The 17089-nt window shown below is 40.6% G+C and overlaps 1 protein-coding gene across 1 annotated transcript; it reads left to right on the forward strand.

The window, feature by feature from the left end:
* The first annotated feature begins 2 nt into the window (after positions 1-2).
* mtrex (Mtr4 exosome RNA helicase) lies at positions 3-16258 on the forward strand. The gene is given in 28 exon segments (XM_034546368.1): positions 3-154; positions 529-663; positions 766-832; positions 1190-1252; positions 1583-1649; positions 1652-1694; positions 2026-2200; positions 2358-2448; positions 3343-3467; positions 4115-4213; positions 4383-4500; positions 4595-4726; positions 6859-6938; positions 7047-7157; positions 7726-7827; positions 8768-8893; positions 9466-9616; positions 9740-9912; positions 10003-10071; positions 10142-10267; positions 10371-10498; positions 10591-10780; positions 11483-11646; positions 12462-12567; positions 13197-13253; positions 13336-13498; positions 14575-14679; positions 15623-16258. Coding segments are annotated over 28 exon segments (3120 nt in total). The 5' UTR covers positions 3-53; the 3' UTR covers positions 15676-16258.
* Positions 16259-17089: the final 831 nt, after the last annotated feature.

Consider the following 17089-nt stretch of genomic DNA (forward strand, 5'->3'; position numbering starts at 1 on the left):
TATTACCGTTGAGCAAACCTCGTGTTGTATTGTGGGTAGTGTGCCGAACAAACATGGCAGACGCTTTTGGAGACGGTTTGTTCAGCGTGTTTGACGATGAACAACAAACCACCACCAGTAAAAAGATATCTGCTTGCCTGACTCCAGAAATTGGGTAAATACTTGTTTGTTTTTTACAAAACAATGTGTGTTGTTTGACATCAGGGTGGTCGATGGTCCCTGAACGCAGCACCATGTCAATTAGCGTTAGCCGTTAACTACCTAGCGCTATGTCAAGTTAACGCTAGCCAACGTTAACAAAACACCAAATAAAGCACCTGGTTGTGCTGATAAACGTATGCTAAATATTTGTTTTGTTTGAGTGAAATATAATGTTGGCTAATGTTCAACATGAGACACATTTCACGTTAAGAGTTTAGCTAGCATTAGCTTAACTGTAAAGTTCACGTGTAACGCTAATGTCATATTAAACCAGGGTAGCCTCGGGTACTAACAGTTCTGCGTCCTGTGTGTTTTTCCTTTTTCTAGGAGCATTGTACATAAAAATGGCACCGACATGGATACTGCCCCGTCTGCGCCGGTCAAGAGGGAGGCCGACAGTGATGGTGGAGAGGAGATGGTGTTTGGGAAGAAACCCCGACAAGAGACAGTTTCTGACCTGAAGTGAGATGAGTTAGAATCTTAACACTTTCTGTACAGGGTGCTTAGTTGCTGTTATATGCATTAACTGATAGAAAGTAACTTTATTTTACTTGTTTACTTCAGTCTTGCAGAGGTTATGCCCCAAGTGAAGGTGGAGCAAGTTGAAACTGTGGAAGGATGCTCACATGAGGTAAATAAAACGAATCCACGCAAATTGACAGATGGTTGACAAATATAAGGAAAAACTTGTGAGGTGTCAACTACCAGAAGCTGCAAGAACAGCTTAAGTGTACCTTCAGATAGACTTTGTCACATTTCTGGAGGGATCAACACCTAAAACAACACATTCCCCCAACACATATTCCCTCATTTGTTATGGTGATTGTTGTGGAAAGCCTGACATATCACAATAAATGGCCTTCAGTTATCAAGATGGACAACATATAATCTTTTAATATATTTTTATTATTTGTCTTTTTCTGGTCGTATTTCTCCAATTTAAAATGTCTAAACTTTCATTGTTAACAATTCTGTCTGTCCTTAATAGGTCGCTCTTCCCGCCAGTGATACGTATAAACCACTGAAATCGAGAGTGGGGAAAGCAGCCAAGGTATAATGCAACCTTAAATTGTGTCCTTTACTTGTGGATTTTAGTTTGTTCAGTGCATCAGATTACACTGAAATAGATTTTTAAAGCGTTCATTTTTGGTAATATATGGTAAATAAATAAGCAGACTTTTCAAACCTACTGTTGGAAACTTTTTATTACCTTTTGAACAGCAGCACATTGTTTCTAATACGAGAATACTTGCACATTATCACACCTTTTACTTAATGAGCAGTTCATTGAGATAATATTGTGCATTTTTTACTTAACCACGGCAAGTATCTTACCTGGATTGTTTCTCTTGTGTTTTAATATTTCTTGCTTGTCTTGCAGGAGTACCCTTTTGTTCTTGACCCGTTCCAGCGTGAAGCCATCTTATGTATCGACAACAACGAGTCTGTGCTGTGTCTGCACACACCTCTGCTGGCAAGACCGTCTGTGCTGAGTGGAGTATCTTGAGTAGTTGTGTTGAAACTGAATTTCTTACTGTACTTTTGAACTTGTTTGGAATGCAGTTACATGCAGCCAAATAACCAGGAAAAAAAACATCTTTAGACTTGCAGCATGAAGTGCATTATGTCAACATATTCGGTAGTCACGCTATCCTCAAAAAAGTAAATAAAGATATGAAGTTGTTACAGTAAGGCAAGTAAATGCAATGTTTCATAATTGTCTTTTAGGTGAAATCTTGGTTTACCTATTTATCTGACCTACTTTGTGTTGCATTTTGTTAACAATGGTCATGTCAATCCATCTCTTATATCTTCCTTTTGTAGATACGCCATTGCACTGGCCCTCAGAGAGAAACAGAGAGTGATCTTCACCAGCCCCATCAAAGCCCTCTCCAACCAGAAGTACAGAGAAATGTACGAGGAGTTCCAGGATGTAGGACTGATGACTGGTGACGTCACCATCAACCCCACTGCCTCCTGCCTTGTCATGACAACAGAGGTAAGATTTCTGAAAAAGTGGAGTCATTATGGCATTTGACAAATATCCCCTTTATTGGCCGGTGGTTTTAAGAGAGACCTGCAGGTTCAGTCTGCATTGGGGAGTAGAAGCATCACTGAGTGGGTTGTTTTAACATGATGAGCTGCTTTTCCCGCAGATCTTGAGGAGCATGCTGTACCGAGGCTCTGAGATCATGAGGGAGGTGGCGTGGGTCGTCTTTGATGAGATCCATTACATGAGAGATGCAGGCGAGTACAGAATACAAACGGCACAGACACACTACTGACTGACGTTAAGTGTGTTTTGGAACATCAGTCCTCGTGTTCAAAACAAGTTGTACCGTTTCATTCCTAGGTGGCTTGCCTGAGTGATTAAAGATTATTTGCTGCAGTCACCAATTTTCTCATACATAGAATTCATTAACGCTCTTGGATACAAACAAAATGCACAAATAGTCCAGACCTGTCGTATGAGTCATGTGCAGATAGTGTGCCTTTTTCCACAGACCTGAAGTCATAATGCCTTAATCTGGATGAATCTGAGGTTTATATATGATTACAAAATTAACTCAAATAAGATGTGTAACTAAAACAAACAATGCACAATTACTCTTTCTTTTTACTGGATTTTGTATTTTTACAGTTCAGTAGCTGTCAGGAAAATTTCTGTCCGACAGCTGCCCCAGGTTGTTTATGCAGGTCACTGCCCCGGTCTCCCACTCTGTTGCATCCAACAGTGTAACGTCACACACTGTAGGCTATAATACTGTTATGTGTAATATCACTGACTTCTACGCCCGCTGCCCACCTCTCATATTTGAGCTTGAGCTAATTGTTTTGGTCCTCCAATACAACTATTAAAGCTGCTAAACTTGTCATCTTTTGTCTCCAAATTTATGAATAGAAACTACAGGGTGTACAATTCCTCTTTTTACTCTTTGGTAAGGGTTTTAAAGTTAAATTTGCCCACAAACTGAGCGGTGCAGGTAGCCTTATATGGCAATTTTAGGGCCTGAAACGAGCAATTTACAATAAGTTAGTGAAGTTAAAAATCAGACTGAACGATCATGAGTAAACCTCACAGAAAAGGAAAAACAACCCTGTTTTAAACATGTCTCTGCTGTCTTTATCTTTGTCTTTCAGAGCGTGGTGTGGTTTGGGAGGAGACCATTATTCTTCTTCCTGACAATGTGCATTACGTCTTCCTGTCAGCCACCATCCCCAATGCCAGGCAGTTTGCTGAGTGGATTACCCACCTACATAAACAGGTGAGACGTTGTACTGGCATATATTATCAACAAAGGGTTACAAGAATACTTCACCCACAAAATGACCATTTATACATCAATTACTCACTGCAGATTACCTTGAATTATTGAAGAACACTTTTGTTTTTCCCCAATGCCTCCATGGTGAACACAGAATCCTAAAACAAAAAGAGCAGGTGTGTTGCGAGTCTGGAAGAGCTGTGTTTTAAATAGTAAGTGAGATTTCGGCAAAAATGCATGTGTTTGGGAAGAAGTCAGACTACAACTAGATCAATGAGACTTGGATTACACTGCACGAGTTGTGTGAAAGTCTGAAAATTGATTTTTTTAATATAGTTATGCTGTTAAACCTGACCTTTACTTCAATGGATTACGTATTCATTCCGTTTTTTTTCTAGGTTATTCGTTCACCATTGAGGCGTGAGGAAAAACAACGTTTTGTTCAAGAATTTAAGATAATATGCGATGAGTAATTTGTATACATATGGTCATTTTGGGGAGTGAAGTATTCCTTGAATTACCTCCTCCTGTTTGAAATACGAGGAGCGACATTTATCTGTCTTTGTGAACGGATCAGGGTAACATTTCCTTCTTTTTTTTTCTCCATCCATAATTAATGAAGTGTTTCTGTCTCATGTCTCCTGTAGCCGTGCCATGTAGTCTACACAGAATTCCGTCCCACTCCGCTGCAACACTACATCTTTCCATCAGGAGGCGACGGACTCCACCTCGTTGTGGATGAGAACGTACGGTCACATACAAACAGATTTTTGAAAGAGTTGGCTAATTTATCCTAGTCGGACTAGAAACGGACCACATGTGTCTGGTCTCCTCATTTTGGATGCATTAATCAGCATCGGCCTTCACACAATACAGGCTACATAACATGTGTGTGTGTGTTTTGCTTTTCTTCAGGGAGACTTTAGAGAGGACAATTTCAACACCGCTATGCAGGTGCTGAGAGATGCAGGAGACTCTGGGGGCGGCAGCTCAGGGGCCAAGTGGGACCCGAGAGGGCGGAAAGGCACTAGAGGTGTGTGTTGTCAGTTAATGAGAAGGAAATGTGTAAATATCTTAAATTCAATGATTTACACAAGTATTCATTCATTCATTTGTGATTTCCTCAGGCCCGTCCAATGTGTTCAAGATTGTAAAGATGATCATGGAGAGAAACTTCCAGCCCGTTATCATTTTCAGCTTCAGCAAGAAAGAATGTGAGGCCTACGCTCTGCAGGTGGCCAAGCTGGACTTTAACAGAGGTATGTGTGCTTGTGCTGCCACTCAGCATACAGGTGTGCATTTATCACAACCGCTCTGTGTGTGATTAATTTCTCTTCAAACCTTTACTTTGCGACAAGAGAGGTAATTCAGCAAGTCAAGCATGACTATGACATACAAGAACAAGAACTTATTTAGTCTGAGTGTATATAATAGTCCTAGTGCTTTTGTGCACGGTGCGTACAGTTATGGTTTACAACACACCCTTGAACCAGTAGATAGATGACGGGTTGTGTGTTTGGCATGAGGTCCAAGCGATATTTCTGTGTTTTCAAAGCAACATTTTCCAGATCGGCAATGCAGAGGCGTACTGACAACCAATTTACTGTACGATTCATAATCTAATAATAATTTCTAGAGCTGCAACAATAAGTTGATCGGTTTAGTGGATCAACAGAAAATTAATCGGCAACTATTTTAATAATTAAATAATACTTTTTTAAGACAGCAGTTGCTGGTTCTAGCTTCTCAAATGTGAGATACATGACATGTTGGTAAACTCAATATCTTTGGGTTTTGGCGTTTGACACCTTGTGATGTGGGAAATTCTAATGGTAATTCTTCACTAGATTAATCGATTATCAAAATAATTATTAGTTGCGGCTGTAACATTTTCCATTTTGAGACATCTGTTATAGCAGGTTCAAATAATGTCTACCTGTTTATTTGACCAGTAGTACGTAATCAAATGATTTAATATACTTCTTATAAGCCTAATTAAACCTCGCTGTTTTATTGTTGGCTGTATTTTCACTGCATTTGTCAGTCGTCAGATATGACGTCACACTGTTGGCACATTGAACAATGTTTTCATCTGTGGTTAGATTCACAGTTGGTATTCAGAAAATCTTTGCACACTGAAATGACAAGACATATTTCTGTGAGCGTTGGGGAGGGAGCTGAAATTGGGTTAGTCAAACTGCTCACCAAAATGCTAAATTGTTGAATCCTCACCACCGAGTGAGTGCCATGAATGTGGCTTATTGTGTCTGCACAGCTTGGTCCAGTGAATAAGTCAAGTTGCCTCATGAGGACACAATTCTGCACGACAGGAGATAATCCAGCAGTAGATTGAGCTCATATCAATCTGCCTCAGGCTTTTTAAGTAAAAGGATACGTGTTTATGAAGTCTCTTTGGTCACATTTTTCTCCCTCATCTTGGTTTGTTTTCCCTGTATTTCGAAATTTGTATAAATTAGGTTTATTTCACTGCTCAGCTTCCAACACTGAACGCTTTTTTCTTCTTTTTTTCTGTCAATGCTGCCAAGTTTTCCATTAACGTGAACTTTTTCTTTTTAAAAAAAAATAATTTTCTTGAACAGACTGTTTTTCTTTGGAAATGAGACCGATAATAATCTCGAAATAGCAGTCGGCGAATTTCATAGGATTGAAGAAAATCTTACTTGAGAACATTTTTTGAAAATAAGATAATCGGATTTATAAATGACTGTAATTATTGCATTGACATGTTATATATTATAATGTGATGTGCAGCAACAAGCTGACAAGTTTGGTCGGTTCATGCAAGGACAAGTGGACATGAAGCCAGATTGTATTGTTGGGATGCTGTCCTGCAACAGTAGTAGTTTTTTGTTTAAACAGAAGCACTATAGTAGTTTTTGACACTAATGGAGGTTGATTAGGTCTGGCCAAGCAGCAGTCTGGTCAAGATATCCCAGCAATTACTGGTTGTGAGTGGTTTACATCGTCACGCTCCACAGAGGACTCCTAAAGTATGTGTTGGTGTGTTTGCAGGCTCTAGGGGAGCTTTATTGGACACTTGGCTTTTGCAATGTCTATATGATAACCTTGTTCTTTGTGCTTTAAAGTGGGTTTTGGCTGTTACACTTTCTTTACATTTGTAGCTTTTAAAATATATAGTAGCCTCTGTGTGCATTTGTCAGTGGTATTGCTTTATTAAACTATTAAAATAAGTCCTATTGACACTGAAGTCATTAAATGCTGGGCCATCAGACTTCTCGTGTCTGTGTGTGTGTGTGTGGAGGAGGGGAACGGGCTGAAGATGTAAGAAATGGCGTTGTACTAATATTTAGACAGTTTCCTGAACAGCGACGAAAAGACATTTGTTTGACGCACCAATTGTTTGTTCCAGATGACGAGAAACGTCTGGTGGAAGAAGTTTTCAACAACGCAGTGGACTGTCTTTCTGACGAAGACAAGAAACTCCCTCAGGTGAGGAGGACTGAACTCTTGCATTCCTCACAGCGTGTGTGTGTGGGATGTTTTTATGAACATCCTACAAACACTAATCTGCCTATCGACGCTCTCTGTGGTCCTCAGGTGGAGCATGTGCTGCCGCTGTTGAGGAGGGGGATAGGAATCCACCACGGAGGCCTACTGCCCATCCTTAAAGAGACCATAGAGATCCTTTTCTCTGAGGGCCTGATAAAGGTACCACTGTCTTCGCTTCGTGACGCTCATCGAAACACATTTAAGCAAATTACATTAATTCCCGAGCAGAGTTACTGCAAAAACTTGATTTGTAAAGGTGTCCAAGGAATCTTCAACCTACGTCATAACCAAATTAGATTTAATACATGCAATATAAAATAAACTGTTCAAATGTTTGGTATTTTTTAATGTTGAAAATGTATCCAAATATCTTCACTGCTTCTGCTGGAATGTACAAGAACAATGACAGGTGTTTGACCACTGGAAGCGCTGTTGAGCAGTGTATTTGTGACCTGTGTCCTGCTGCCAATTTTAGGCTATTGCACTGAACAGTCGGTGGCAATAACACGCCAACAAAAGAAGAAAGTCTTTCCTGATGTTTAATGAGGAACAGAACACATTCACAACGTTTAGTGTATACACAATGCCGGACGCATTAAATGCTCACAGGAATTACTTTGTTTCCAAGAAAACTCCACACGGGACCTTTTTAAGTGATATTGAAAAGAAGACACTGTCAGAATATTGTGATATCATCTTAATGCTGACATTTCGTCCTCATTTCCAGGCCCTGTTTGCGACGGAGACGTTCGCCATGGGCATCAACATGCCGGCTCGCACCGTGCTCTTCACCAGCGCACGCAAGTTTGATGGCAAGAATCACCGCTTTGTAAGAGCGCACGCACGCTGTTATTGTCACGCGTCGGTTACGATATCTCGTCAGGAGGAAATTGTATGAGATGTTTTTCCCCCTCATCCTACATTAAATGCAAGGCCAATTTCCTTGTTACTCTACCTTCGATGAGTAGCCAACACAATTGTAAAACTCCCCATAAACTGTCTTCTCTTCAAAACAACAGCTCTGGTTTATGTGGAGTTGCCACCCATTGTGTTGCTCTGAGGCCTTTTATAAGGTCCTCGAGTCCCACAGCTTGCAGCGTCGCATAAACAGCCACGTATTGTTTATAAAAGTGTGTGTGTGTGTGTGTGTGTTGCCGTCACGTAGAAGCACCCTTCATCTTCAGTCCACACACACACGTCTTGAAGAGAATGTGAGAGAGAGGAGAGATTTTCCTTTAAGAGGTTTATCAGGAACATCTGGTGCCTCCGATGGTGCCAAAGCTCCACACAGGCACTCACACATTTGAATTCCTGAAACGCACTGTTTCAAATCAAGAGCTGATCTATGGCATCATTTCGACACAAAAAAAAAATCATCTCATCAGTCTTCTTATTTTCCTTATTTATTTATTTTTATCTCCCAGAGACCAGTAGACATGTGGAGTTATATCAGAATGTGACACAGGGTCTAGTCCCCAGAGACTTGTGGGAATCTGGTTCAGTCGCTTCCTCATGACACAGTTTCGTCATCTAGATTTCTATGTTTCTAATACAGATACTTGGCTACACACTAATTGTAGAAATACTCCAAAATATTTGATTATATTCTCACTCAAATAGGCGTTAGTTTAATACATCACGCTTCTCTCAGTGCCTCTCACGTTTGTTCTCCTTCTCAGTATCAATCTTTGTCATATATCAATAAATAAACGAGAAGCGTTCACTAATGAATGTCTTTTTATTGTCTTGTGTGTTTTCATGTGGTCTAGATTACATCAGGAGAGTACATCCAGATGTCTGGGCGAGCCGGCAGGAGAGGAATGGACGACAGGGGAATTGTTATTTTCATGGTGGACGAGAAGATGAGTCCATCTGTGGGCAAACAGCTGCTCAAGGTACCGTGAATACCGCGCTTTTTACCTACACGGTGAATCCAATTGCTCGTCATCAATCGCATCTTTGCAAACGTCTTCAGTGCTGTCTTATTCAACACAACAATAGTCCAACTATCCCATCAACGGGAAACGTTTTGTGTGAATGATTTAATGGAAATGACTAAAGTGAATCTTAAGTGGTCCTTTTCTATAGATCATTGTGCAATTTGGTAAAACACAGTTGCATGAAAGCCAGAGTTTCTCAGTCCCTTCTCTTTGATTTGACACTTTTATAGCTTCAATAAATTTGTTTGCTGCACAGCTTTTTAAAGCGGTTGTGTTCATGTAAAACTGTTTGTTGGCCTCCCAGGGATCCTTGGAGAAGGCTGTGGTTGATGTCCGTGTTTCTGCAGATTGCTAAAGCTTTCTCAGTATTTCATTTGGGCAAATCGACTTCAGCTTGCATTTATTTAGATCTCATACCGTTTTGCCACTTTTAGTAAAGTTCTAACAACATTATGAAAACATGTGACTGCATGTGATCATAATGAAAACGTTTCTTTAAAAAAAATTTTTTTTATTCTGTGCTTTAGGGCTCAGCAGACCCTTTGAACAGTGCCTTCCACCTGACCTACAACATGGTGCTCAACCTGCTGCGTGTGGAGGAGATCAACCCCGAGTACATGCTGGAAAAGTCCTTCTACCAGTTCCAACACTACAGGGCGTTGCCTGGTGTTGTGGAGAGTAAGCATATTTACTTCAGCACACTCCATACTGGATCACCTGTAAAGGAAATGGATTAGCAACAGCTGTATTTCATTAATCTTTTTTTATTACTTAAATCATAATGCTGATTTTTCTCTGCAGAAATGAAGAAGTATGAGGAACAGTACCACAAAATTGAGATCCCAAATGAAGAGAGCGTGTTCACTTACTATAAAATCCGACAGCAGCTGGCCAAACTTGGTAATGAGATACAAGAGTTCATCCACAAGCCCAAATACTGCTTGCCCTTCTTGCAGCCTGGGCGGCTTGTCAAGGTAGAGCTTCACACACACTCAGTTTGACGATATGACAATAATTATTCATTTGAACACGTCATTTATTGACTCTTTGTTTTGATCCCACAGGTAAAAAATGAAGACGCTGATTTTGGCTGGGGAGTTGTTGTTAACTTCTGCAAGAAGACGAATGTGAAGGTGAGTTGGTGTCACATTTAAGTGATTCCATTTCCATGTGGCTGTGACTAATGTGCACTTCCTCATTTAGACCAATACAGACTCGGAGCCGCTGTATGTGGTGGAGGTTTTGGTCCACTGTTGTAAGGACAGTGTAAAGGAGGCTTGGACTGAGGCTGCTAAACCTGCTGCTCCAGGGGAGACCGGAGAGATGCAGGTGGATTCAACAAGCACACACTTAACTGCATGTGTCATATACAAATATGACTCCATGTCTCTGTATTCAGGGGGAGTATAACTTTTTTTAAAATTATGTCCAGGTGGTCCCAGTGATGCTCCATCTCCTGACTTCCATCAGCTCTGTTCGCCTGTACATCCCCAAAGACCTGAGGCCCTTTGACAACAGACAGCTCATGCTCAAGTCTATTCAGGTACAAAAGGCAGCCGTGTTGAAACAAAGAGAATGAAACTCGTTGAACTCGACGGGAATCCACACGTAAATTGTTTCACTCTCTATTCCTCAAAACATTTTGTCTGCAGGAGGTGCAAAAAACGTTTCCCAGATGGTGTTCCTCTGCTCGACCCCATAGACGACATGGGCATCAAAGATAATGCACTGAAGAAAGTTATTCAGAAAGTGGAGGCCTTCGAGCACCGCATGTACTCCCACCCCATGCACAGCGACCCCAACTTGGAGTCTGTGTATTCCCTCTGTGAGAAGAAAGCTCTGGTGAGAAACTGCATGTGTGCGTCTTAGAAAAACCTGCTGTAACGAAGTTAACAGTCTGGTTTTGTTACATTGAAATATTAATAACTTTAATCTTCCGTTTTAATCTACAATGGCTCCCGTTTGTTGGATTACAATCCATGACCTTCCATTGTCTTTTCCTGCCAGGCTTTGGCCACAAATACTCATTGAGACAAATACAGGGAGAAAGTAAGGGTGTAAGTCCACACCTGCCTTAATTGTTTATCAAGTCTCAGCTCACTACAAATATGAACAGAGCAGACCAAAGCTAGAACAGTGAAAGTCTTTATTATCTCAAATGCAACCACCAGTTTGGAGAAAGTTTGAAGTCTTTGAGCAATACGCTATGCTGGTGAAATCTTCTTGTGCATGTGATTGCTTCTCTGACTCTAAATGATGGGTTGTAATCTTGAGGGGGGTAAAGATTTAAAGTTGATAATGGACATTATTGAAGACAAATAAGCTGTCAGGTGAACATCTGTTGGCAGATAACTCTCATATCCCCCCCCCCCCCCCTTCACTATGAAAGTTGTTGTAGTGTTTCAAATGATCTCATGCGCAAACCATCTGGGAGTAATCGCAGTGCTTTTAAAAATGATGAAGTATTTTCTAGAAACCCTGGAAGAGCTCCTCTAAGTTGACATTAGGTTTAACATAACATTGCGTGTGTTTGTGCGCTTTTAGATTGCAGCCGACGTTCGAACGGCCAAGCGAGAGCTGAAGAAAGCTCGGACCGTCCTGCAGATGGACAAGCTGAAGTGCAGGAAGAGAGTTCTGCGACGCCTTGGCTTCGCCAGTCCGTCCGATGTCATCGAGATGAAAGGGAGGGTGGCCTGTGAAATTAGCAGGTAGGGAAGGAGGGAGCACACACCTAGAGATCCAATTTGTTTAACTGGGAAGGAAAGCAGAGATATTTGGGTTAGTCATGATTGGTAGTTGACCCGTCCAACAGATGAAGGTCTAAGTGAATGTTTTTCAGTATTAAAGCACTAGTCTAAATTTGTAGATGATGAGACAGTTTTTTGGGGAGGTGGTGGCAACATAACGCCTCTCTAACTGCCAACCTGAATGTGAAACTGCTACACAGGATAAGCTAATTCATGAAACATGAGGTTTTGATAATAAGGGAAATTTTGGGATGTAAAATAGATTTCGTGGATCAGAGGTTTGTGTCTGTCCTTTTTTTCCATAAAGTCTTTTTTGAGCAGCTGACAGCGCAGAACAAAAAAAGACATCCAGCAGTTTGGTAAAACTGGACTGAACCCAGTTTAAAAATGAATGTTAACTAATTTATAACTTTTATTTTAATAGAACTTTCCAGATATAATCAGTTCTACAGGATCTCCTGGACAGATTTCTTGCCAATATTGAGTGAACCCCTTTTAGTTAAATTACAATTTTGACCTGGGTTTATCTGGCATGAGGTGTCGTCACGGTAACGGTGGCCCATCCTGTCTATTATTGATGAGATGGACGGTAACTCTGGACCTCTTATTTGGTGAAATGTATATATATCCAAGGCTGAAACATGAGGCTCAACTGTCCTTCTCTACTCCAACAGGCCACATTCTTGCAGTTACTTAAAGTGTTTTAATAGAACAAGGAAGAGATGTATCGGATAATTTTGGTAAAGTAACAACATCTCATTCAATATTCCTTTCAGTGCCGATGAGCTCCTGCTGACGGAGATGGTGTTCAACGGTCTCTTCAATGATCTGACGGCCGAACAAGCCACCGCCCTGCTGTCGTGCTTCGTCTTCCAGGAGAATGTACGAACAAACTCACACAAACATATCGGGCCTTCATCTCCAACACCAAGATAAACAGCCCATTCCCAAACTTTCATGCTCCAGTCGCGTTCTTGGCCTCTTTTCCTACACTGCAACCAAAACAGAAACCTGAGGTTGATGCGTGTTTGTCCTTCCTAATGAGGCCCGTTCTCTCAATGAGGCAATCCAGCGTCAGACGGTTTAACAAACCTTTTCTTTGGCTCGACATCAGCTCAGAGCAACAGAACACACGTCTGTCTAAAGAGGGCTCTGTCAGGTTGGTGCAGCGCTACAGGACCACCTGCCTGCTGCTTTAGCTTAAGGTGACCGCAGACCATCCAACCTGTAACTTTCACTGACTTAACAGTTATTTAAAAGTAATGAAGTGAACGGTTTTATCAACAAAGATGAGTAGCATCAAACGTTTGAAGCGTCATTCCTTTCTTTGGCTCATTTAGATGTTGAATGTTAAAAAAAGAACATCTGAATGGGTCAGTAAGCTAGTTTCTTCTCCAATAGGCCTATAGTCAGTTTAAATAACATAACGTTTGAAACATAAATTACAAAACAAATGTTTTGAGTTTGCCATCACGTGTTCACACCGTTAATGATGTAATGTTGCCTTCCAGGCCTGTGAGATGCCAAAACTGACCGAACAACTTGCAGCTCCCTTGAGACAAATGCAGGTGAGATGACCGCAAAATGATCTGAATCAAACGATTAGTTTTGAATTTATCTGAAACGTGAACGCTGTGGTTTTTTGTTCAGGAGTGTGCAAAGCGCATCGCCAAAGTGTCTGCAGACGCCAAGCTGGAGATGGACGAGGAGACCTACCTGAACCAGTTTAAGCCTCACCTCATGGATGTGGTGTTCGCCTGGGCTAACGGCGCCACGTTTGCTCAAATCTGCAAGATGACTGATGTCTTTGAAGGTGTGCCATTCATATCAATATCTAACAATAGTAACAGGAAGTAAAAGCACAGGGGTTGAACTTTTCCTTTCTTCCCCAATTCCAATTTTGAGGTACTTGTGCTTAACTTTACCCTTTAAATTGAGTTGTACTTTATCTTTTACGGTGTCATTTGACAGCAATAGTTTCTTTCCAGACTTGGATTCAACAAATACTGATTCCTCACAGCGTGACGATTCTGATTAATGTTTAATGCCCCAACAAAAAGTTTCACAAGAACGGCAACGTTGAAGGATCAGAGAGGTGCAATTATTCATTATTTCCCCACCACATTTAATAATAATAATAATAATAATGCATTTAATTCATATAACATTTCCTAAAAGTTGGAGAAAGAAAATACTACCATGTATGCCAGGACTTTTATTTATTTCTCTTTCATAACTCATAAGTCACCCGACCCCTGGGTTGGGAGCCAATGATCCAAAATAACAAACAGCGTAATGAAAAAGTTCAAACTAGCTTCACCTCAACCAGCTAGAGCAGTAAAATATCAATCTAATGATGGAAGTTATAACGTGTATCAGTCACAGGGTCCACTTCTCTGCAGAACGAGTACTTTTAAGTATACTGAGCTGAAAATACTTCTAGTAAAGAATTCGAATACTTGGCAGTAAGAATCTCTTTTGCCTTCTGATTTCTTCATCACATGAGCCGTTGGCTGTCAAAGGCTCACTAACGGATGGATTATGTGCGGTTTGATTTGAACAGTCTGACTGCCAACCCTGTGAAACATTACCTCTCATCGCAATGAGGAACTAACGTTCAATTGAGAAACTCTGGAGGGAGTGTTGGGTGTGCCTGAACGTGGGAGACAAGAGAATTTCCTTGAATGAAGAAACAAATCAAAGTTATTCACTGGAACCTTCTGAGAAATGATTAGAAAAAAAATCATGTGGAAACTACATATCTGCAAGGAGTGAACCTACCTTCCTCCAAGATGTCCTTATTCTGCAATTGAACGTTCTGTATGATTTATTGCTCTATTGATTTATGTAATCGCGCACACTGAACACTGGTTATTTGTTTCTGTGCAGGGAGCATCATCCGTTGCATGCGGCGCCTGGAAGAAGTTCTGAGGCAGATGTGCTCTGCAGCCAAGGCCATCGGCAACACTGAGCTGGAGAACAAGTTTGCTGAAGGTGAGAAACATTGTTATTGAGCAAAAGAAAGATGAATCCCCAGAAAAGTAATTGACCATTGTTGTAGCTGCATTTTGCGAAACTTTCGCAACTCGCCAGGTTGCGAAAGCCAATCAGGGTTGAGATGCGAATATTTGCAACGCGTTTGGTGTGAACGCACCATTAGTCTTCCATGTGCCTTTTTAGATATTTGGGTTGTTGGACAAACCAAAGCGTAAGTGGTGCGTTCGCACCAAAACTCGCCAATTTATTCGCCAGTCAAGTTGTGTTGATTTGTGTCTTTCGGAACCAGTTGCGAAAAGGGGGCGTGGCTTATCTCCGTAAAAACAGTTATAATTTCCGCCATCCACCACGGTCAAAATAACCACTAGTTCTGCTTTATACTTGTTGTGGACATCCCATAAACGTTGGAACTTCCAATGCGAGTTGCGAAAGTTTCGCAACTCGCTTTGGAAGTTGAAATATTTCAACTCTGGCGAAATTTATCGCAACGCCCGCCGAATATCACAACCAAACGCGTCTGTGCATTGACTTTGCATGGGATCTAGACGCGCAAAGACTTTGCAACGCGTTTGGTGTGAACGCTCCATTGAAGGCGTCTTATCAGACCCCTGCACACCTGGGATGTTGTGACGAACGTTTTTCACTTCAAATGATCACTCCAGAAATTTATTTGGCAGATGAATTGATTATGAAAATAATCATTAGAACCAGCCCTAATTGCTTCAGACCCGTCTTGAGTAAATTTGAGACATGATTCTGCCGTTTCATGACACATACCGCCTTCATCCTCATGGCTGTAAAAAGTACTGCATTATTAAAATGCAGCAAAGTGTATTTTGGTACATTCTGCTGGACCGACTAGTTTAAACGCTACTAAAACAAACGTGTTATAAATGATGCAATTAAATGACATTTCCTCTTAATTTCTGTGTGCCTGCAGGAATAACGAAGATCAAGAGAGACATTGTGTTTGCTGCCAGTCTCTACCTATAAAGAACTTCCAGCTTTCCAACACACGACGGCCAGCGCTGGAGGATAAATGCTGTTTTTGACTTTCATTCTGATGGATCTCTTGAACCTCGATTTAATTTTGGTTTTGGTCTAAAAAAAAAATGTACCAATGAATTCAAATATTGTGGCTTTTTTTTTTTTTTTCTTCCACCAAAATGTTAAATGTCAAATTGGCTTTTAATTTATTTGTCCTTCAGGTCACTTGTTTGACCAGTTTGTTTTATTTCTTCTCCTTAACTTTGATGTTCAGTTGTTATCAACGGTGAGAATTCCATTAAAATTCTAAATTAACAGAAGTGTTTTTCATTCAGGTGAATGCTTCTGTGTAGAGAATACATTGAGCAAATTGGTTCATATGGTTCATACATTATTTTGATATGTGATTTGAGAAAGTAGAAACAAGTCATGCTTTCATTTTATGACGGCTCATGACATAATACAAACACTTTTAATTTTAATAAGTCAAATGGCTTTCTTTTTCCTGTTATTTTAGACATTTGTACATATTCAACTTTTTACAATAAACTCAGTATGGTGTTTTTACTGATTTGACCAAAACAAGCTACATTGATGTCTGTCCACTTGATTATACTTGTTCTTGATGCACAGGAAGATGTGAAAGCAGCAGTGCAGGAAACACAGGACTACAACTGAGCGTCTACCTTTCAGCTCTCAAACATGATGCAAGTCAAGCGACGGTTGGAGAGTGAGACGGTTGGAGAGTGAGACAGCTGTGGCCTGGAGTCAGCCGCTCCAGATGTGAAGCGCTTTGCCCTCGGCTTTAGTCTCCAGCACGTTGCAGCCTTGAGAAGCAAACGCTCCTCTAATGATCCTCTTCTCTTACGCTGAACCTGAGGCAGCAGACTGACTCTCTCGGTGCTGGAGACGACCTAGAAACTGATCCCACATCAGATCCTGGAGCAGATTGACTCCAGCTCAGGAAAAGTACAAAGCAATTCAAATGTTCCCAACCCAGATCATTCAGGGGCGATCAGTAACGAATAGTTTGACTTATTTAAAAGATTGATACCACTGTTTAGATGATAAATATGAAGTTGCATCTAGGAGATGGTTAGCGTCATAACATCTGGAAACAGCTATCCTAAATCATAGTATGTCACAAATAATTCCTAAACAAAATGCAATGATTTATATCGTAAATCATAGTATAGTATGTTTTTCAAATGTTAATAGCATAGTTCATGAGAAGTTATAAATGTGACAAGAAATGCCATAAAAGTATACTATAAAATATATATAGATATAGATAGATATCTATACGGATATACTACAAAAGTCATAAAATGAGGAAGTCATGAAAAGTCTTAGTATGTGGGAAGAAGTCTTATGTCAAATTTCTTTTTTTAAAGTCATTGTCATGTCTAAAAATAAAATG

This window comes from Cyclopterus lumpus, chromosome 12, assembly GCF_009769545.1.
Source record: "Cyclopterus lumpus isolate fCycLum1 chromosome 12, fCycLum1.pri, whole genome shotgun sequence".
NCBI lineage: Eukaryota > Metazoa > Chordata > Actinopteri > Perciformes > Cyclopteridae > Cyclopterus > Cyclopterus lumpus.